General features: G+C 36.0%; 1 protein-coding gene across 1 annotated transcript in view; it reads left to right on the plus strand.

The window, feature by feature from the left end:
• Positions 1 to 24,908, plus strand: part of HDX (highly divergent homeobox) — an 81,828-nt gene that overhangs the window by 19,062 nt on the left and 37,858 nt on the right. Inside the window, exon 3 of the mRNA XM_054566594.1 lies at positions 3,681 to 3,734. Coding sequence (XP_054422569.1) covers positions 3,681 to 3,734 — 54 coding nt within the window. The remainder of the gene's footprint in view (positions 1 to 3,680; positions 3,735 to 24,908) is intronic.

A 24,908-nucleotide genomic window follows, 5' to 3' on the forward strand; every position in this document is an offset into this window, starting at 1 on the left:
ATGTGACTCCAGTTTACATGCAAGTAATACATCTTCTCTTATCCAAGAGTAGCAGATTTCCAATGTTAGTCACTTCCTTGTATTTATGTTTTTCCTCACCTGAGGATATATTTATTGATTTTAGAGAGAGAGAAGAAGGGCGAGTGAGAGAGTGGGAGAGAGGAGAGGAGAGAGAGACAGACAGACAGACATCGATGTGAGAGAGAAACATGGCTGGATCAGCCACCTCCCGTACCTGCCCCTACCAGGGATCAAACCCACAAGTCAGACGTGTGCTCTGACTAGAGCTCAAACCTGCAACTCTTTGGTGTACTGGATGATGCTCCAACTATCTGAGCCACTTGGCCAAGGCAGCACTTCCTTGCATTTACATTCAAAGAGGTGATTCTCCACCCGTCCATCAGTCTGAGCCCAGCAACCATTTGGAGAGCCAGTTTTGTGATGGACTCCAATAAAAGGACTCCAATAATCTCCACACTGTCTAGTTCTCTTCTATCTCATGCACAAGACTTTTCCTCAGACATATAAATATATTTACAGAAATATATATATGATATATATAATTTATATTTATGTAAAACCTATGTTTTATATTTCTCTTCTCAATTTCTACCTCCCCTAATCTAGCTCCAAGCCTGGATTACCTACCTCTTCCCAAAACTCTCGTTAAAGTTTCTATACTTGTCCACTTCACTATAAACTTTTAGTTAAATTAATCATCCAAATGTATAATAGCACAATTCTGACCATACAACCCATTTGCTTAAAAACCTGTGATGGCTCCCACTTTGTACAGAATTATATCTAAATGTCCTCGTCATTCATGACCTCCATAAAGTGATACCAGTTCCTTTTCTAGTTCTAATTGAATGGCCCATTTCCAATGATACCTTACCCATTTCCTCCACTGTACTCACGCCACTCTTTCTCCCCAGAATTCTCTCTCTTTTTATTTCTGTCTATCAAAATTCTGCTCATCTTTTAAGGCTCGGCTGAGATAGCAATCCTCAAGTTTGATGCAATTTTGCCATATCTTGAACTCCTATAGCACTTCATTTATTGCGCTGCCCTTATGACACTTCTTTGTATTAAAGTCATTTATGTACCTGTCTTATCTGTCCCTCTCAGATCGTAGTTCTTGCCCTCCAGGAAATTAGGTTTTACCTATCTTTTTTATTTCCTGTAGAACCTAGAACAGCACCTAGCATAGAAGAGATGCCTGATAAATATTTGAGCAGAATTCAAATAAGTTACCTTGGAAAGTTATCTATACTTATTTCAATAATGTTCAATTTGTCAGAAATTTTTTGAAGCCCTTTACAATTGTTTCAAGGGCCTGTGGGATTCTTTTAAAAGCTTTTGGTGGTGACACATCTTTGTCATCTGAGAGAATATTTGATAAATGGAATTTATTCTTAGTCATACTTAGTGAATAATATAGATGTTCAATCTGGGCTGCTATATTTTCAATTATTGTAAAAGTAAGGTGAAGTAATGAGACAAAATCTCTGAGTGAGTCATGAACTGACAACTCCAAAAGAAAAGTTCCCAAAATGCTTTCAACAATGGCAATATCAGTGTAATGACTTTATAACTTCTTAAGTTTTCTACTTGGAAACATGCAGCACTCATTTGGATGTGTAAATTCTAATATATTTGTTGAATCTGTCTTGGCTCTTTGTAGATTAATTTTGCAGTTTTCCAAACCAGAGTGTTGAAAAATGTGTTTGGAATTTAAATATTCTTTGAACAAGAAGTATACTACCTTGCTCATTTGAAATTCTGTATTTTATAGTTTCTGGTGGGAGAGATACTTTTTCCTCATTATTGCGCCAAACAAAGTTTTCCAGATTGGAGAGAAATATATTTATAAAGTACTATGATCCACAAAGCTTACAAATTCAGCTACTATGCCTAGCTGTTCTGAGTTTTACCAGAAACATAAGGAATTGAAGAATAGATTTCAAGTAACTAAACAATAATGGCTAATTGAATATAGCATTTGAGTATCATGTAATTGGTGCCTCAGAATTATAAAATGAAGAAGTTAAACTTCATCTCTTCCCAAATCTCATAGAAATTTATAGTATTAGTATATCCCAAATCTGATATAATTTATAGTATCGGTATATTCATGTGCTTATAGAAGTTTTCCATTTTCTTTATTATATACAATTGGCTTAAGCAGAGAACCACATTTTATATTTTTAAAATGTATAATGGCCATGTTTAAAGAAATTCAGTTAACCATGTTTATTATATGTATAATTTTTGTTATTCCATATGTAAGTTGTCAGTAATTACTGAGTTTTGGGTAATTCATTCGGTTTAACATATTTTCTCTTAACAACTTTATATAGCCAGTTTTAAATTATCCTAATAGATGTGAGTATGTGAAGAAATAATCCAAAGTGGTTGGATATCTTTATTTTTTCAAGAGTATATGATGTGATTATTTTAGCATACATACCCCTTTCATTGAGGCTAGCAATCAATTTAATTTAGAAACATTATATAATACACCAGTTATTGGTGGGAAGACAAGAAAGCATATAATTTAAAGAATTTTTTCATAGAATTTTTGTTACTACTCTCGGTTCATCATTTTAAAAATAAGTTATTCCCACTTCATGATCCTCGGGCATTCTAGTTAATTGACATTTTACCATAGTGGGATGTTAACTTGAGTAAATGTATTTTTAAAACTTTTTCTTTAAAGTATTGTTTGGAATTTATACCAGTTGTAGCCTATCCTTAGCATATTGGTTTAATGAACTCGAAATAAATAGCAGGTCTAATGGCCAGGGACAGTAATAATCTACCTGGATTTTGACTATTTTCAAAATATTCAAAATATTTTAACTATATTACTTTATAATTTACTTGAATTAATCATCAATTCTTACTAATAGGCATAATAGTAATTCATAGGCCATGCCTGAATATAATATATCAAATACAATAAATGCTTAATTGAATACAACATTCCCACCACCACCACTTAGCAAGACTGATTTGCCTTATCAGATGCTGAGGAAGTACATGTTTGGGAGGGAAAGAGAGGACAAGTAAGAGTTTGGAGTACTCCAAATCCTTGTGTGTCCCATGAAAAAGTATGGTAAGGTACAGGTGAACCTGTACTCACAGGACCACTTTGGTCTCTATAGACACTCCCCAGAATCCAACTGGAGTAACATTTGTCCCCTTGAGTGGCAATGCAGATGTAATAAGCCATTGCTGGCTATTTGCCTTAGTAGGTTCTATTTAAAAAGAAGCCTACAGTTATGTATGATGAATAAGTCTTGAGAGCTTGAGAGCTAATAGACAGAATGATGACTATAGTTAATAATTTAATTATTGTTACTCATTCCACAAAGCACAGCATTTTTATTATAAAAATTTTATTTTCCATAGATTTCTAAACCATACTACCAGACCCTAGCAACGTTCTAGAATTTTTCTTGAATTTCCAGGGGAACTTTGCATCACTTCTAAAATTTCCTCACCAAAAAAGTCCTTTTTAATCTGTTGTGTTCAGTAAGGAAACAGGATTGTCTATGTGGGGAATACGCTTTGAATGAAAACCTATCTGAAGTCTTACATGAATTTTTTGGTGTTGATCAGCATTCCAAGTAGTGCTAATACATACCTTACTGAGATTCCATTTGTTGTTTCCACAGATTTCAGGAAACCTTACTGTGCCTTGGATTACAGGGTGTTCTAGAAAAAGAGCAGTAAGTAATCTTTCATTTAAAGCAGAAAATGGGTTTTCCCCTGCTTTGTTAGTAGGAATGCCATTGAGAAAACTGTATTGATATTTGTAAAGTTGGCAAAACCAAACCTCAATAAGACTGCATTATCTGAAAGGATATATTTTGTGATCAGATTAATTAAATATATAACAAAAGTAATCTTAAATAAGATGCAGTAGTCAGCACCCTGAATAATCTTTGAGTAGGTATTTGTAGTTAAAAAAAAACATTCATAGGTAATTAATAAAATATTGTACTTTTTCTACATCTAATTAACCCAGTTCATTTGGTCATATAATTGAATCATGATTGATATAAACATGCCAGTGAAGATTAAATAATTTACATTAGTATTAGTACATTTTGGTATCTAGCAGTGATGAGTAACATTTTGGTATTTAACAGTGATTTTAACAATATTATTTTGTTTTTATGCTAAAACTGTTGTAATATTTGTAATGTTAATATAACAGAACTTCATTAAAATTGTGTTCTCTCAACAAATCACATTCAGTTAGTCTGTGTAGAACCCATATATCTCAATTTTAACAGGTACCTCAGGAGATTTTGATATAACTGGTCCATAGATGGGAAAAGGATTTTAATCATAAAAGAGACGAGTACAGTTTTGGAAATATAACTCAAGTTACTGTATGTTAGATAGGTTTGGGGATAATAAAATAGAAACCAGGACTATAGTACTTAGACAAGGTTATGTAGATTTCTTTCTCCTTTCTCTTACCCACAAAATAAAATTATATACCATAAAGAAAAAAAAAAGGAAGTAACATAGGAGGCCACCAAAGGAGAACTCTAAAGGATGGAAGAAAGCAACTAGTTAGGAACTCCAAGACTTAGGAACTACACATAACAGCAGAAGGTGACACAGGTTAGGCATCTCATAACCCCCAATCTAGTATGAGAAGACAAATGGGGTAGGCTCATTCCTCCCGTTGATGAGCTGGGAGTCCCACATAAAGTGAGCTTGGTTACATCAGCCTAAGGAGATCAATTGGAAACCTCAGTGACAATAAGTACCCAGGAGTAGCACTTTTTTTTCCATGCTGGGCCTGAACTCCTCACTTATTTGGAGACACCAGGCAGCAACCAACAAAATACAGCCTGGCCTGGGAAGCTTCTTTGTTCCCATAGGTCAGAGAATTCTCTTTCCCACTTAGATAACCAGGTGGCTTGGTTAATACTAGCAAGAATGATCAGGACACTGTAACTGCCCAGCCCAGGAAGCGTGTTATTCATCCTGGAAGGATGCAGAATCTAATGGAAAATCTATTTTTCCACCTATAGACACTGATCTGTAGGGTGGCACCAATAAGCAGTCTCTCTCCACAATAATTCTTGGGCTGGGAAAGGTCCTCTTTCCCTTCAGACTGTTGCAGTAGGGATCAACATAAGCCCAAGTGGCACCAGATATAGCAAACAAGTTAAAATACCACAATGTCCTGAAAGCAAAAATAACATTGGAACCACTAATCAACAGTAAAAAAGAAGGAAATCTTACCCCTTTTGACAACATGGATGGACCTGGGGAGCATTATGCTAAGTGAAATAAGCCAGTCCGAGAAAGACAAGTACCGTATCATTTTACTCATATGTGAAATCTAGTGAACAAGCTGAACTAACAAGGAAAATGGGGACAGACTCGTAGATGGAGAGCAGGATGACAGCTAGTGGGGGCGATGTTAGGGGATGGAGGAATCGAGCAAAGAAGGAAAAGGACTCATGGACATGGACAACAGTGTGATGACTGCAAGGAGGGCTGGAGGATGGGGGGATAAATGGTGATGGAAAATGAAATAAAAAGTAGGCCACGACTTTGTGCTAAACACAACTGGGTGACTTCCTGATAAAATAAAAAGATTTAAATAAGAATAAAAACCTTCTATTATAATGGCCAAAATGATGAGGATGCCATTGAAAGTCACCCATAGCACCAAGAACCAGGAAAAGCACAGCTTAAATAATGAAAGAAAATCAACTGTAATAAACATTGAGGCAAATTATGTAATGAAATTATCTGACAAGGATTTTAGAGCACCCATTATAAAAATGCTTCAAGAAGCAATTACAAATTATTTTTAAACAAATAAAAATCTCAAAAGAGCAATTAAAGTTATAAAAGAACCAAATTAGAATTATAGAATGGAAAAATACGATAACTGAAATTTTTAAAGAATTGCTGTATTGCTCAATATATGAGTAGTGATTAAAAAAAAATCAATGAACTTGAGGACAGATTGGTAGGATTTACCCAGTTGGGACAGCATAGAGAAAATGCTGAAAAATAATAAACAGGACCTCAGAATTCTGTGGGGCAACAAGATATCATTTAATACTTACATTTGCATCATTGGAGCCCCATAAAAAGACAAGACAGAGAATGGTACTCAAGAAATATTTAAAGAAATAATGGCTGAACATCTCAATATGGGGAAAAATAACATAAACCTACAGATTCAAGAGGCTTAGTGAACTCTAAGCAAGATAAATGCAAATAAATCCATACCCAGACACATCATAATTAAATTCCTGAAAATGAAAGACAAGGAAATATCTTTAATTTAGCCAGAGAGAAATGATGTACTATCTATAGGAAAACACCAATTTAAATAACAGTAATAGATTTTCATCTGAAATGTTGGAGGAAAAAAGGACAATATTTTTCACATGTTTGAAGAAAACAACTTTCAACCAATAATTCTGGTCGTCAAAACTATCCTTCAAGAATCAAGGAAAAAAAAGACACTCCTAATTGAAGGAAAACTAAAAGAATTTGTTGATAGCTGAATTACTGGATATCGGGCATTTGTATTACTATCCATTGCTGCTTAACACATCATCATGATTTTAGCAGCTTAAAATAACACGCATTTATTATCTCACCGTTTATTTGGTCAGGAATCCAGGCATGGCTTAGCTGGATTTCCTGCTTAGGGTCTCACGAAGATGCAGTCAAGGTGTTGGCTGGGCTATATTCACATATGGAGGTTTCAATGAAGATGAATATGCTTATAAACTAACTCAGGTTGTTGGAACAATTTATTTCCTGTGCCTGTAAGACTGAGGCCCTGTCTTCTCATTTGCTGTTAGCTGAAGGTTACCCTCATCTCTTAGAAGAGGCTGCTTACAATTCTAGGGTCTAGAGGCCCTCTATAATTCCTAGAGGCCTCCCACAAGTTCCAGGTGCCTCCCACAATTTCTTGTCATGTAAGCTCTTTAAAAAATGGCCACTTTTTCAAGCCAACAGAAGAGTCTCTAGACTGAGTCTGCTATCAAAAAAAGTCTTTTATAATGTAACAGAATCACAAGAATGATACCTCATCATCTTTGTTATATTCTATTGGTTAAAAGCAAGTCACAGGTCCCATCATACTTGGAAGGAAGGGATTATATAAAAGCATGAAAACCAGGCGGTGGGATAATTAGGTTGCCACCTTAGTGACTGTCTACCACAACAGTGGATGACAGTGATGCTATTACCGCCTTGAGAATGCTATGAGACTATCATGCAGAGAAAAGAAGCCCAGGTGGGTCCTGGAAAGGCTCTTTGATTTAAGGAAATGGAGCTAAGAGTCCAGGGAAAATAAGATCACTAGAGTTTGCACGACAGAGTATTGGAAAAGCAAGCACTATGCAGAAAAAGAACCAGGAAATCTGCAAAAGGTTATCCTTGAAAGTCAACTGAGTATGGAGTATCCATGTGTACAGAGAAATTATGTCTGGAAAAATAACCTTCTAAAAATAGTACAAATAACAGTACTTACAAGGACCAGTAATAGTGGTTTTCCAACCAGCCAGAAAGAAAAATTATAGTTCATGGGCCTTTGTATAAAATACACAGGAAGTTTACTATAGACTAAATACTGCTCTTATTCTGCCTAAAAAATCCAAATCTTGAAAACAAATTCAGAAATGATCAATCAGTTTCTAAGTTACCTATTGGGATCCCAGAACAAAGCTAAATCTTAATTGTAAGAACATAAAAGTATGTAGCATCCAACAAGGTAAAACGTATACTGTATGCCATCCATGAAAATTACTACAATGTGAAGAAGCAGGAAAATATGACCAATGGTGAGGAGAAAAATCATTAAATGAAAATAACTAGAACTGACATGTATGATAGAATTAATAGAAGAGGCTATTAAAACCATTATTGTGACTGTGTTTTAGATGTTTTAAAAGTTAAGTGGCAACATGGAAGATATAAAGAGACATAAATAACTTCTAGAGTTGAAAATTACAATGTCTTTTGAGGAAACATAGTGGAAGGTGCTAATGGAATATTACTGTTGCAAAAGAAAAGATTAGTGAACTTGGAGACACAGCAATAGAATACATCCAAAGTGAAAAAAGAAAAATAACTTTAAAGAAAGAGCATTAGTGAGCTGTGGAACAATTTCAAGTGACCTAACATATATGTAATTGAAGTATCTCAAAGAGTTTGAGGGAGGACAAAAAATACATTTGAATAAATAATGCATTAAAATATTCCAAACCTGATGAAACTATAAACATACAGATCCAAGAAGCTCAATGAAACTCAAGTGCAAGAACCACAAAGGCACTTCACAATAATTTAAAAATGCTTAATACTCTTGATTAAGAAAAAAGTTAAAAGCATCTGATAATTTTATGAATAATGTAATGATAATGTTATAAATAGAGAAACAAAGTTAAGGATGACATCAGGTTTTTCATCAGAAACAATACAACTGAAAAGACAGTGGCATAATATCGTTCAAGTACTGAAGGACCAGTACTTGATAACTGAGTATAACAGTCAGGTTGAGACATCATCATCAACCTGACTGTTATACTCAACTACAATATTGTTAAAAATTTGCCATGAAATGAAGAGTCTTTCAGATATATATCAAGTAAAAGAATTCATGTTCAACAAACTCACACATAAATGTTAAAGAACTTCCTTCATGCAAAAGGAATATGGTGCACAAAAGAACAAAGAGCACTGGAAAAGTTAACACATGGGTAAAAATATAAAATTTTTTCACATATTTAAAAGTAATTGTTGAATGAAATAATCACAATATAATGTGAGACCCAAGAGCATAAATATAGTTATATATATATATATATTTATATATATGACAACAAAGGAATGAAGGCTGGGAGGGAAGAAAAGAAAATACACTACTAGAAGGTTCTTAAACTAGTAACATGAAGTAGATAATCATGTTAAGGTAAAATGTTAAAGATGGATGTTATAAACCCTAAATCAGTGGTTCTCACGTAGAGATGATTTCGCCATATATGGAACATTTACTGGATACATTTTTACTTGTCACAACTTGGACAAGTACTGCTGGCATCTACAAGCACAGGCCACGAATGCTGCTAAGCATTCTTTGATGCACAGGACTGACTCCGACAACAAATAAGTACCCAGCCTAAAAATTCAATAATGCTGCTGTTGAGAAACTTTGCCCTAAAGCAACCAGTACAACAACCAAACAAAGAGTTATCACTAATAAGCCAAAAAGTAAATAAATAAAGTTAAATAATAAAAATAATTTTATAGCTGGTTTTAAAAAATAAGAAAAAGTAGTAAAGAAAAAAGAAATGATAAAAACAGAAAACAAGATGATAGACAAACCTATTTCTTTTAATAATCACATTCACTGTAAATGACTGAAACATGTTATTAAATGTCATAATCAAATTAGATTAAAAAATACAAGACCCAACTGTATACTGCCTACAAGAAAGACACACACTCTGTAAATATAAAGATAGGTTAAATGGCTATATTGCTAACAGAGAGAGTTAGTATCAGAGCAAAGATTGTTAACAGGGATAAAGAAAGTCATTTGTTATTGACAAAGAAGTCAATCTATCAAAAGGACATAACAGTTGTAATCATTTATGCACCTTATAACAGAGCTTCAAAATATATGAGGCCAAAACTAATAGAACTCTGAGGAGAAATAGACAAATTACCAAGTATACTTAGAGTTTTCAGTACCCTTCTCTCAAACGTATATGGAAAAAGTACACAGGAATCAAGAGGTGTGGATGACATTGTTAAGCTACTTGATCTAATTGACAATTATGGAGCTATGTGACCAACAATAGCATATATTTTCCAAAGTCAATTAATTCTAGGCCACACAAAAATAGTTTTAATAAATTTCAAGTTTAAAGTTATTCAAAATATGTTATTTGACCACAAAGGAATTAAATTAGGAATCGATAACAGAAAGATTTCAAAAAAAATCTAAATAGTTGGAAAATAAATAGCACATTTCTAAGTAATCAATGAATCAATAAAAGATAAATTAGGAAGTATCATTAATTGAATAAAAACAAAACAGAACATATCAAAGGTTTTGTGAAAGCAGTAATTATAGGGAACTATATAGCACTCAATGACCATATCAGAAAAAGAATAATACAAAAAAAAAGTTTCAAATCAGTGACTTCAGTTTCAGTTGAAACCAAATGTAAACAAAGCAAAACAACAGAGCAGTTATCAATGAAATAAAAACATAAATATATTAGAGAAAAACAGAAATCATAAAGTGATTTTTAAAGAAAATCAACAAAACTGATAAAGCAGCTCTGACTGGTGTGACTCAGCTGGTTGGACACCATCCTGCAAAGCAGAAGGTCTCAGGTTTGATTCCCCAGCAGGTGCATGCCTGGGTGGGAGGTTTGGTTCCCAATCAGTGCATGTTCCAGAGACAACTGGTCGAAGTTTCTCTCACATTGATGTTTCTCTCTCTTTCTTTATCCCTCCCTTACCTTCTCTCTAAAATCAATAAATAAAATCTTTAAAAAATAATAAGCCAAGCTGCTCAGAACAAAAGGTGAAAATATTTACAAATTATCAATATCAGAAATGAGAAAGGTGTCATCACTGTAGTTTCTAATGAACAAGTCTATTGAAATAAACTGAAAAATTTAGAGAAAATAAAATATCTTCAGACACAAAACCTAAAAATGCTTATAAAACAAGAAATATATCATTGCAATATTCTTATATGTTAAATAAAAGTTTAAAAAACTCATAAAGAAAAGCTCAAATGGCAAATTCTACCAAACATTTAAGACAACAATTTTTACAAACTATTTCAGAAAATTAAAAAGAAAAATACTTACAGCTGGTTCTATAAAGCTGGCATTATGCTGATACCCAAACTAGGCAAACGTGTTACAATAAAAGTAAACAATGGACTATTATATCTCATGAACATTGATGTAAAATCTTTAACAAAAGTTGAGCAAATCAGATCCAATGGAGTTTATCTCAGGAATACAAGCCTGGTTTAACATTTAAAAAGTCAATGTAATCATGATCTTACCAAACTAAGTGAGTGAAAAATGATGTGTTCATGTCAGTACATGCAGAAAAAGAATTTGACAAAATTTAACATCCATTCATGATAAACATGTAGATGACTAGGAGTAGAAGGGAATTTCCTCAGCCTTTTTAAGTGCATGTACAAAAACCTATACTTAACACCATTCTTAATGGTGAAAGGCTGAATGGCCCCCCACAAGGGCAGGTACAAGACATGGATCCCCCTTCTCACCAACATTGCATTGGAGGTTCTAGACAGTTCTGTAAGGCAAGAAAAAACTGTTACCCAAGTTGCAAGTGAAAATAGCTTTATTGCCAGATGTCATTTAAGTAGAAAATATAATAAAATTCATGAAATAAAATGCAATTAGAACTAAGTGACTTTAGCAAGATTACAGGATACAAGATCAATATGCAAAAATTGATTGCATGTCTACATACTATCAACAAATGACCAGAAATTGAAAATATTAAAATATCTTTAAAAGAATATAATAATATGAAATGCTGAGGCATAAATCTGACAAAGTTATGCAAAACCTATACACTACAAAGTGCATACTGGCAGATTCTTAGTGGATTTGGCTAAGGGACGTTGACACTGGGACGAATTTCTTTGAAAGTGGGTGGAAAAATTTTGACAAACTGGTTATATTTCATTTTGTGGGTATAGTGTGCTTCCAGAAGAAGCTAGTTAGTGACCAACATGGTCTTTTATCACAATGGCATTTTATATTTGATTATGTGATTATTTCATTAATAACTATCTTCCTATTAAATCTAAAGTATTAGTTCCATGAAAGCAAGGAACATATCTAAATATCTGTTTTTTTCTTACCATTGCATTCTTAAAATCAACCACAGTGTGGAACAGTGTAGTACAATGAAAATATAAGCCACATATATAGGCTTACATTTTCTAGTAGCAACATTAGTGAGAAACTGCAAGTAAAATTAATTTTAATGATCTACATTAACTAAATATATCCAAAATCTATCATTTGAATGTGTAATTAGTACAAAAATTATTAAGATATCTTACATGTTCCTTTATTACCATTACAACCTTTAAAATCAGTATGTATTTCATACAACACATGTTGATTTAAATGCTAAATTTTTATCATACAAACTTGATCTACATGTAAACTTCATAAGATTTACAGTTGAAAAAGTAGATTTAAATACCCAGCTTTTATTTTTTCATCCTAGAATGTAAATCTCTTTAATTAAATTATAGTAGACATACAATACTATAATAGTTTCAGGTGTACGACATAGTGATTTGACCTCTGTATACCTTATGAAGTGATCACCATGAGAAGTCTAACCAGCTGTCACTATACACAGTTATTGTGACATTACTGACTGCTGTACTCTACATCTTCATGATTTATAAGTTTGTACCTTTTAATCTCCACCATTTTATCCATACCCCCCCACTGCTAAACCCTTTGGCAATTATCATTTGTTTACTGTATCTAAGGGTCTGTTTTATTTGTTCATTTGTTCAGTTTTTTAGAGTCCACATATAAGTGAAATCATATGTAATTTATCTTTCTCTGACATATTTCACTTAGCATAATACCCTCACGGTATATCCATGTTGTCACAAATGGCAAGGTTTTATTCTTTTTCTTGGCAGAGTAATATTTAATTATGTATATATCTCCACATTTTCTTTATCTGTTCATCTGCTGATATACATTCATACACACACACACACACACACACACACACACACACACATCTTCTTTATCCATTCATCTATTGGTAGACACCTAGTTTGCTTCCCTATACTGGCTATTGCAAATAATGCTGCAGTAAACATAGTGCTGCATATATCTTTTCAAATTAGTGTTTTGTATTCTTCAGATAACTGCCCCAAAGTGGAATTGCTGAGTCCTTTTTGTCTCCTGTTATAGACTTTGTTTAAAATCTATTTTGTCTGGGCCCGGGCCAAGTAGCTCAGTTGGTTGCAATATCATCAAAATGTTGTGGGTTTGATCCCCATTCAGAGTGCATACAACAGGCAACCAATCAATATTTCTCTCTCTCCCCCCCCAACTTCTTCTCTCTCTAAAATCAGAAACATGTCCTCGGGTAAGGATTAAAAATGTAATAATAATACAAATAAAGTTTATTTTCTCTGATATAAGTATTGGTATCCTAGCTTTTTTGTTTAATTTTGTTTCCGTTTTCATGAGATAACTTTTTCTATCTCTTTGAATCTTTGTCTCTTTCAATCTGAAGTGAGTCTTTTGTAGGCAGCATATATAAGCATTCTGTTTTTATTTCTTTTTATCTATTCAGCCACCATATGTCTTTTGAATGGAGCACTTAATTCATTTATATTTGGCGTAATTATTGATAGGTATGTACTTATTGCCATTTTAATTGTTTTCATACTAGCTCTAGAAGTGGTCGGTCAACTTACCTTTACTATATGTTTGCATTTACTAGTGAGATTTGTTCCTTTCATATGCTTTCTTATTTCTAGTTTTGGCCTTTTCTTTTCCACCTAAAAATTCCCTTTAATGTTTCTTGTAAAGCTAGGTTAGTGGTGATGAGTTCCTTTAGCTTTTGCTTGTCTGGGAAAACATTGATCTCTCCTTCAATTCTGAATATTAACTTTCCTAGGTATAGTATTCTTGGTTACAGGTTTTTCCCCTTTCATCATGTTGAATATATTGTGCCACTCCTTTCAGGTTTGCAAAGTTTCTATTGAAAAATTAGCTGATAATCTTATGGGCATTCCCTTGTGTGTATCTAGTTGTTTTTCTCTTGCTGCTTTTTTAAATTTATTTTTTATTTTTTAATTTAATTTTCTTACCTTTTTTTAATTGTCGTTCAAGTACAATTGTCTTCATTTCCCCCCCACCACTCTCCCCTGCCCCACCCACACCCACTTCCCTCTCTCAATGCTGCTTTTACGATTCTCTCTCTAAATTTTAACATTTTATTAGGATGTGTCTTAGTGTAGGTCTCTGGGTTTATCTTGTTTGAGACTGTGTTTCCTAGACATAGGGAAGTACATAGGTTTTCTAATAACTGAATTGAGTGTTAATTTTTAAAGCTTTATTGAGGAATAATCAACATAATATGAATTGCCCATGTTTAAACTGCACAATTTGATGTTTTGACATGTGTATACATGCAAGAGCCCATTTTTGAGTGAGCATGCCCATCTTCCCAAAAGTGTCTGAATGCCCCCTTTTAATCAATTTCCCTATTTTTGCCCTCCTAACCACATTATGCAACCACTGATTTGCTTCCTATCACTAGTTTGTATTTTCAATAGTTTTATGTAGTTGGAAGCATACAGTATGTACTGTCTTTTTAATCTGTTTTCTTGGACTCGTCTGATTATTTTGAGATTCATCCATGTTGATATGTACATGAATAGTTCATTTTTTGTTGTTGTTGTGTAGTAGATCCCTATAAGAATAAAAACAATTTGTTTATCCATTCACCTCTTAATGAACATTTATTTTGTTTCCAGATTTTGGTTATTACAAGTAAAGCTGCTATAAACATTCATGTACAAGTGTTTGTATGGACATGTGCTATCATTCATGTTAGGTAAATAATTACCAGTAAAATAGCTGGATCATAGGGTGGGTATATGCTTAACTTTTTAAGAAACTGTCTTAAAGGGCCTGGGGACAGACTTACCTGGACACACTCCAGCACAGGCACAACAGATTGAAAGGCATCAGAGACATATGAGGAGGAACTGAATTGTCCAGCATCAGAGTGAGAGCTAGGGTGTAGCTTTCTCCCAGACAGAAGTGTTGGCAGAGCCATTGTTCTCTTTCTAGATCTCCCCGCCCTCCCCGCCACAGAACTGGCAGGCAGGCACCATATCTGAGACTCCCTTAACATAGCTTAGACTGTTTGCCCCACCCTGGTTGATTTCCTGAAGCCCTGAATCACCCAACTTTTGGGTCCACCCAAGCTATTTCCAGTGGCTTTTCCATGTGAATGGCTTGTCTTGGCTCATAGTTCAGGTTTTTCTAAATTCTCTCAAACAAGCAGCTTCTGGCTCCAGTGAGCCTTGTACCTCTTGCTAAGTTGCTCCAGGCCTGGCACTAGCAGCAGCCAGCCTAGGTTCACAGCTTGGCTTCTCCTAGGCACCTCCAAGCCTAGCACAAGTAGTAGCCATCTGCAGACTGCTTTGTAGCTTATGCTGTGTGACCCCAGGCAGAACACAGGTGGTGTCTGACCTTAGATATGCCAACAGCAATCAAGTCTCAACTAAAAGAGAAGGGTGCACACAGCCCACATGGTGGACACACTTTGAGTACCCAGCTTGGGTGATAGGGGAGGCTGTGCCACTGGACCCTACAAGACACCCACTCTATTAGGCCACTCTATCAAGCTTGGGAGACACAACAGCTCTACCTAGTAGATAGAAACAAACACAGGGAAGCTGCCAAAATGATGAGGCAAAGAAAAATGGCCCAAATAAAAGAAAAGAACAAAATGCCAGAAAAAGAACTAAAAAAAAATGGAGACAAGTAAGCTACTAGATGCAGAGTCCAATACACGGATTATAATGCTCAAGGAACTTAGTGAGGATCACAACAGCATGAAAAAGATCCATTCAGAAATGAAAGACACTAATTGAAACAAAGAACAGTTTACAGGATATCAACAGTAGAGTGGATGAAGCTGAGAATCATATCAGTGATTTGGAACATAAGGAAGCAAAAAACAACCAATCAGAACAGGAAGAAGAAAAAAGAATCCAAAACAATAAGGATAGTGTAAGGAGCCTCTGAGACAACTTCAAGCATACCAACATTCACATCATGGAGGTGACAGAAGGAGGAAAGAATGAGCAAGAAATTGGGAACACATTTGAAAAAACAATGAAAGAAAACTTCCATAACTTTATGAAGGAAGTGGACATAAAAGTCCAGAAAGTGCAGCAAATCCCAACAAGAGGAACCCAAAGCTGCCTACAACAAGATATATCATTATTAAAACGCCAAAGGTTAAATACAAGGAGAGAATTTGAAAGCAGCAAGAGAAAAGCAGGTAGTTATCTACAAGGGAGCTCCCATCAAACTCTCAGCTGATTTCTCAAAAGAAACTTTGAAAGCTAGAAGGGATAGTCAAGAAGTATTCAAGTGATGATTTTATCTTATCTTCATTCACCCATGCAAATTCAGTCCTTTTACCTCTCCTCCTTTATGTTTTTGTTTTCACAAATACTCCCTTTTTATGTTCTGTATACATTTCCAAATTGCAGTGGTATTGTCTACTTTTTTAAAAAAATGTTTAAGCCTTGGCCAGTGTGCCTCGATGGTCAGGCATTGTCCAGAAAACTGAAAGGCTGTCAGTTTGATTCCCAGTGAGGGCACATGCCTGAGTCACAAGTTCAGCCTCCAGCCAGGGAGCATACAGAAGGCAGCCAATTGATGTTTTCCCCTCACATTGATGTTTCTCTTCCTCTCTTCTTCCTCCCCTTCTCTCTAAAAATCAAAAATACAAATAAAAATAAATGTTTTTATTGCTGTTCAATTACAGTTGTCCCTTCTTCCCCCCCCATTAGTCTCCCCCTGCCCTACCCACCCCAGTTTAAAAATAAATTTTATTTTATTTTTTAAAATTTTTGTTGTTGTTCAAATACATTTGTCTCCATTTTCCCACCACCATTTTCCCCTGCCCCACCCACCTCCACCTCCCACTCTCAATCCTTCCCCACTTTGGCTTTGTCCAATGGGCTTTTTATACATGTTCCTTGATTTGACCCATCCCTTTCTTTTCCCCATTACCCACCTCCTTCCTTCCCTCTCCTTACTGTCAGTTTCTTTTTTCTTTTAATGTTGCTGGTTATATTTTCTTTGTTTGTTTGTTTTGTTGATTAGGTTCCACTTATAGGTGAGATCATATGGTATTTGTCTTTCACCCCCTGGCTTATTTCACTTAGCATAAGGCTCTCCAGTTCCATCCATGCTGTCAAAAAGGGTAGTAGCTCTTTCTTTAAAAATAAATGTTTAAAAATATTCTATTTCACTCCTGCATAGCTTGTAGGATTCCTGCTGAAAAATCTCATGATAATCAATTAGGGTTTCCTTTATACCTTACTGTCATCTTTTGCCTGGTTGCTTTGAGAATTGTTTGTTGTTAATTTTTGACAGTTTTAATACAATGTGCTTTAGAGAAAATCTTTTTGGATTGAGGGAATCAGGTATTCTATTAATTTCTTGGATTCAAGGGTTCAGTTCTTTCCTTAGGTTTGGAAGGTTATCATCAATTATGTGTTTGAGTAAGCGCTCTCTTCCTTTCTCCTTCTCTTTTCCTTTTGTTATATCAACTATTCTTATACTGTCTGTCTAATGGAATCACATAGTTCTTACAGTGCCCTTGCACTTTTTTACTCTTAAGTCTCTTTTTTACATAAGTCATTCAGATTCCTGTCTTTGATATCACTAATTTTTTGCTTCATCTAATTTACTATATTCTTAATCTTACCGGTCCATTCTTTTTTCTCATTTATTGAATCCTTCAGTTCCAGGATTTCTGTTTGATTTTTTTAATAGTGTTGATCTCTTTGATAAAGTACTCCTTTTTTTCCATTGAGTTTATTTATGACCTTCTTGGGCTGATTTTGAGTTTTTTTGACTGCCATTGAGCTTTTTCAAAACTTCATTCTTGAAATTTCTGTCATTTAAATCACAGTCTTCTATGTCTTTTAGTTTATTTTCTGGGGAATTTTAATTTTCTTTCTGAACTCCCTTTTTACCTTGGTTATTCATTGTGCTTGATGGGTCATTTCTTGGTCTGGACATTTGTGGGAATATTTTTTTTTTCTTTTTCAGTCTTAACTGTTCAGCAGGTTGACTAGTAGAGGTCTTTCTTTTGTTTCCTGTTGGTAATGCTGACATGAAAGTTTTTATTTTCTTTTATCTTCACTACCAGGGCTTCAGGGAACTCTGTGGGGTGGTATCACCTACACAATGAAAAACACTCAAGGTAGGCATCCTCTTTATTGCACAGTTGCCTTGGACTCAGGGCGCCACTCTTGTGGTGGGATATGGTGACTGTGGATCTACTGGCTAGTGTGAACCTGGTATTGCTTCTGTGGGACCAGAAGCTTCCAGCCATGCTGTGCTCTCTGAAGTGTCCTAGATGTTTCTATCAGGCTGCACTCTGATGGGTGGAGGAGGGAGAGTTAGGGGAAGGCGAGGTAGCACAACTGCAGCTCAGTGCTTTCCAGTAGGTTCACCTGCAATAAGTACAGACCAATTAGGCTGTCAAGTTGTTTCTGCCCCTTTGTAATCTGCTCAGTGATAATTTTTTCTGCTGAGTGGGCCAGAGTAGGATAGATGGGGATTCCCATGTCTGCAACTTTGTTTTTTCTGGTGATGGTGGTTTTTGAAATGTTGGCATCTTGTGCATTGCTCTCCAACCCCCAACACCGGGCTAAGCTTCAATGAGTACTAGCCACGTAAAACTGATTGCCATTTCTACCCATCTACTTTTGTCTATCCAGTGAGGGCTGCACCCTGATGCTTCAGTACTGTCATGGCTGCTGGGGCTGCGACATGCACCAAACTGCATCTTTGGCCATCTTTGTTTTTCCCAGTGTCTCATACTGCTCCGATACTTCCATTTTCTGATATCTCAATGTACAGACCCCTCAGACATTCAGACATGGAGGTACTCTCATGCCACCATTCTGAAGAACATCACCAGGAAAAAATTTTAAAGTCTGGAATTATTTTCTCCAATATAAATTTGCAAAAATATCACAGCAACTAACATTTTGTTAATCACCTTAGAATATAGTATTTGCTATTGGCATACAGAAAATTCTAGACACTGGTTAAACTTTCCAGTAACGTTGGCTTTAACACATCAAGCAATCCTTATCTAAATAAGCTAACTGAGAAATACTGATTCATCAAAATAAGGGTTAAGTAGAATGCCTTTGTACTTTGCTTATGTATCACTAAAAATGGTGGAGGGAATTGAATAAAAGTGGTCAAAGGTTACAATTTTCCAAAAATAAGGTAAGTATGTACCAGAGATGCAATGTACACATGATGACTATAATTAACATTGGTATATATTATATTTAAAAGTTTTTAAAAAATAGGTCCTAAGAGTGCTCATCACAAGAAAAATATTTCTTGTTTCTTTTATATCAGGTTATATATATTAACTATACTTATTCTGGTAATCATTTCCCAATAAATGTAAGTCAAATCATTATGCTGTATGCCTTAAACTTACACAGTGCCCTAAATCTCTTCAATTCTATGAATGCTGAGAGAAGTAAGGAGCTGCAGAAGAAATATTTGAAGCTAGCAAAGGTTGTTTCATGAGGTTTAAGGAAAAAAAACCATCTACATAACACAAAATTGCAAGGTGAAGCAGCAAGTGTTGATGTGGAAGCTGCAGCAAGTTATTTAGAAGGTCTAGCTAAGGCAATTAATAAAGGTAAGTACATTAACCAATAGATTTTCGATATAGATAAAAACAGTCTTATATTGCAAGCAGATGCCATCTACCACTGTCATAGCTAAAAAGAAGATGTCAATGCCTAGCTTCAAAGCTTCAACAGACAAGTTGAATCTCTTGTTAGAGGCTAATGCAGCTGCTGACTTTAAGTTAAAGGAAATGCTTTCTGAAAATCTTAGGACCCTTAGAAATTATGCAGAATCAATTCTTCCTATGCCATATAAATGAAACAAAAAAGCATGGATGACAACAATTGTTAACAATGTAGTTTACTGAATAGTTTAAGCCACTGTTGAGAACTGCTACTAAGAAAAGATATTTCTTTCAAAATATTCCACTCATTGACAATGCCACTGCTCACCCAAGAGCTCTGGTTGAGCTGTATAATGATATTAATGTTGTTTTCATGCCAGCTAAAACAATATCCATTCCTGAGCCCATGGATCAAGAAGTAATTTAAATCTTCAAGTCTTATAATTAAAAAAAAATTATTTCATAAGGCTATAGTGACTATAGATAGTGATTCCTCTAATGGATCTGGGCCAGGTAAATTGAAAACCTTCTGATAAAGATTCACCATTTTAGATGCTAGTAAAAACATTTGTGATTCATGGGAAAAGGCTAAAAAGTCAAAACTAACAAGATTGTGGAAAAAGTTTGTTTCATCCTTCAAAGATGACTTTAAGGAAATTAAGATATCAGTAGAGGATGTAACTGCAGATGCGGTAAAAATAGCATGAATACTATAATTAGAAGTGGAGCCTGAAGATGCGACTGCATTGCTGTAATCTAATGATAAATCTGTAATGAATGAGGAGTTTCTTCCTATGAATAAGCAAAGAAAGTGGTTTCTTTTTAAATTTACTTATTGATTTAGAGAGAGAGAGCGCGCGCGCGAGAGAGAGAGACATCAATCTGTTGTTCCACTTACTTATGAATTCATTGGTTAATTCTTGTATGTGCCCTGACAGGGGATCAAACCTGCTACTTTGGCATTTTGGGATGATGCTCTAACCAACTGAGCTACCCAGCCAGGGCACAGAAAGTGGTTTCTTGAGAAGAAATCTATTCTTGGTGAAGATGGTTTGAAGATTGTTGAATGAAAACAAAAGATTTAGAATATTACATAAACTTGGTAAAATGATGGCAGAGTTTGAGAAGATTGACTCCAATTTTAAAAGATGTTATATTATAGATAAAATATTAACAAACGACATCACATTATACAGAGAAATCATTTATGAAAGGAAGAGTCAATCAATGTGGCAAAGTTCATTGTTTTCTTATTTTAAGAAATTGTGACAGCCACCCCAACCTTCAGCAACAACCACACTGATCAGTCAACAGCCATCAGCATCAAGGCAAGATCCTTCACTTGCAAAATGATTACAACTCAGTGAAGGCTCAGATGATGGTGAGCATTTTTTTTCTGCAGTAAAGTATTTTTAATTACGGTATGTACATTTTTAGACATGATGCTATTGCACTCTTAAAAGGTTACAGTACAGTGTAAACATAATTTTTATATGCACTGGAAAGCCAGGAATTTTATGTGACTTTCTTTACAGCAACATTTGTTTAATTGTGGTAGTATGGAACTAAACCCACAATAATTCTGAGATATGTTGTGTATAAAGCAAATAAATATATCAAAATACTTAGTCTTACTTAAAGAAATACAAGTCAAAGCTTTAAGATAGATGCAGTACCCCTTCTTAACTGAGGGGGATAAGTTTGAAGAACCTTAGACGATAGTACCAATATTTCAATTTTTCACTTAATGGAATCACTTTAAGGATTTTCTTTGGCATATCTGAATTGCCAGCATCACTATTCTTCTGTTTGGGGGTCATTATTAAGTAAAATAAGACTTACTTGAACATAAGCACTGCTCTAGGCAATCTGATAACCAAGACAGCCAGTAAGTGACTAACAGGTGGGTAGTGTATACAACATGAGAATACAGCTAGAAAAAAAGGTGATTTACATCCATGATGGAGCAGAAAAGCACAAGATTTCATCAGACAACTCAAAGCAGTGCACAATTTAAAGCTTACGAATCGTTTATTTCTGCAATTTTCTATTTAATTTTTTCAGAGCATGGTTGACTGTGGATAACTGAGACTATGGAAAGTAAAACCACAGATAAGGGGGAGCCACTGTGCCACCTTTTACTAAAGTAGCAAAAATTACAAGGTTCACCTAGCATTGATATAGATATAGGAAAATAGGGACTAGCATATATTTCAGCCTCCAAAATGGTTCAGAAAAGCCCATCACATACTCCTCTAAGAAAAAAGTGTTTTGCCAACCTCAGGAGTTACACCACAGCCTCTGTTTATTCATTCTGTTTCCAAGTGGAATCTTATGTCACCCTGCGTATCACCCAATGTTTTTCTCTTCCTGGCTGTGAGTATAAGAAAATAATACACTGAGTTGATTGCATCTGTGTGGTGCTGAGTATTTGTTCCACCACCCTCATAACTCTAGAGTAGGAATCTCTTCTCCGTCAATGGGAAGAAGTAGACGTGATCTAAACACATAGTTAAGAATTTTTCATTACATGTAATTGCAAATATAAAGCAAGATATATCTATAAAAACATCCACTTCCACATTTATTTTTAATAGCAATAACTTGAAACCACCTAAATGCCCAGTAGTAGGTAGATCTTTAAGTAAATCAGAGATTGTCCATATGATGGGGTGCAATGTAGCAGTATTGAAGTAAGAGATGCAAGATGATGGCAAAATAGGCGGAAGTTACACTCACCTCCTCCCAAAACCAAGTGGGAATTACCTAATCATAGAACAACAACCTGAATAACCAACTGAAGACTACCTGAACAGAAGACTTATAACCAAGGACTTACAGAAGAACCCACATCAAGACTATAAGGAGGGATCAGAGATGCGAAAAGGGCAGGTCCAACACCTATGTGCAGCAGTTGACAATCTAGAGAGGTATATCAGTTGCAAAGGTGCCCCTGAGGAACAAAGGGTCTCAACTCTATGTCAGGCTTTCCCGCCCAGAGCACCAGTGCTGGGAAGAGAAGCCCATATAACATATGGCTGTGAAAATCAGCGGGAATTCCAGGAGAGTGCTAGAAACCTATGCACCCTCATCAAGGACCACTTACCCTGGACTCTGTTGGAGGGACAGCAGCCCAGAGCAGACTGGAGTCCTACATGCATAGACCGGGTTGTGTGGTTTTTGGGAAAGAGCTGGAGGGACATGTGCTGATGTTGCTATGCTTAGTCCCTTTCTTATACTGCCCACAGACATCATTTCTCCGGGTCAAGGGCTCCCCACCACAGGACATCAGCCTGGGTAGATACACTAGCCCCTCCCTCCCAACTCCTTGTGGGCCCACCCTGCAGGGATCAAACCCTGCTCAGAAATCAGCTAGTTGCAGCCAGCATGGTCCCATGGCACAGTCTTTCTTAAAAATCTTGCAAGGGTGTCTGGGAAGACTCAAGATGCACAGGGAGAGACTGAATTGTGTGACGCTCGGGTGTGGGATATTTTTCCCTGGATGAGCTGATTGGTGCCACTATTCCTATGCAAAGTCCTCCCTCCACATGGCCAAATCCTAGTCTGTTTTAGCCTGGGTAACTCTACTGACCTCATCCTTATGACTCCCTGAGAACCTCCTTAACTACAAAGGTTTGCAGGCCCAAAGCAGGTGGCGGCTGGCCTTAGTGGACCCTGAAACTCTTGCTGAGTTTGTCAGAAAGGGCGCTAACAACAAAGTTGAATCTGCATCAACCTGGCAACCACCACTTGCTCCTACCTGGTTGCTCACTGAGAACTGACCTCACACAAATTGTGTACTGCCGGAGGCTTTTTCAGTGACAGTCTATCAAGCAGCTGACAGGAGGAGGCAGATTTCAAAGTGTCTTGGGCATTTTGCTGACCTGTCCCAAACTTGACACTGGTAGGAGTCAACTTTACTACACAGTTTGGCCCCTCCCATGAGCACCCAAACCCAGCAGAGGCAGCCACCAACTGCGAATCACCTTGTAATTCCTAACATGTAACTCAGGGCTGGTCACAGGCAAGCCTGACATTGACCTGCACCAGAGTCCCTCCCAAGAGGACCAGAACCAACACACCCGATGGTGGGCTTTGGACTACAATAGAGTACATCCCAAATAGCTCCATAAGTGGCGCACCAAAATGGGTATCTTGGCAGGCACCAGAACCTGTTGGCACAAATTCCACCTAGTGGAACCAGTCCCCACACAGCACCTTGTACATTTTAGTCAGGGTTAATCTTTGGCCAGCCAGCCTGAGGGTCAACTCAATCACAGATGAGGCAATAATAACGAAGACTCAAGTACAACAAGAGAGCTTGCATAACCCACACAAGGGACATTTCTGGAGCACCTAGATCTGGCAGTCAGGGAGACTGTACTACTGAGCCCCACAGGACACCCACTACATAAGGCTACCACACCGAGACTGGGAGATATAGATCAATCTAATACACTGAAAGAAATACATGGTGGCAGCCAAAACGAGGATCCAAGAAACGTCCAAAATGAAAGAACAGTAGAAATTCCCCAGAAAAAAATCTAATGGAAATGGTTGAAAGCAAGCTACCAAATACAGAATTCAAAGCAATGGTTATAAGAATGCTCAAGGAACTTGGAGCAGTGGTGGGGAGGTGGAAATGGATCAACTCAGCACTTAAACAAAGGATAGTAAGCATAAAAAGAGACATAGAATACATAAAAAAAGAGCCAGTCAGAAATGAAGAATCTAATATCTGAAATGAAGGACACACAAGAAGACTCAAGAGCAAGATATATGAAGCAGAGGATCAAGTTAATCGTTTAGAAACAAGGTGAATGCCCAATTGGAGCATCAAAAAGAAAAGATAATTTTTTTAAAAAAATGAGGATAGTTTAAGGTACCTTTAGGATAACATCAAGTATAACAACAACATTGGCATCATAGTGGTACAAGAAGGAGAAAACAGAGAGCCAAAGATTGAGAATATATTGAGATAAATAATGACTAAAAAGTTCCATGACCTGTTGAAAGAAAAACACAAGTCCAGGAAGTGCAGAGTCTCAAACAAGATGGACCCAAACAGACACACACCAAAACAAATAATTAAAATGGCAAAGGTTAAAGACAGGTATTTACTAGGGAGCACCCATGAGACTGTCAGCTGATTCCTGCATGGAAAAGTTTCAGGCCAGAAGGGACTGGCACAAAATATTCAAAGTGATGAAAAGCAAGGGCCTACAACAAAGACTGCTCTCCCCAACAAGTCTATCATTTAAATTTGTAGGAGAAATAAATAGCTTCCCGCATAACAAAAAATTTAA

This window comes from Pteronotus mesoamericanus, unplaced genomic scaffold (genome assembly GCF_021234165.1).
Source record: "Pteronotus mesoamericanus isolate MK-2021 breed Mesoamerican mustached bat unplaced genomic scaffold, CSHL_Meso_final contig_177, whole genome shotgun sequence".
In the NCBI taxonomy this organism is placed as follows: Eukaryota; Metazoa; Chordata; class Mammalia; order Chiroptera; family Mormoopidae; genus Pteronotus; species Pteronotus mesoamericanus.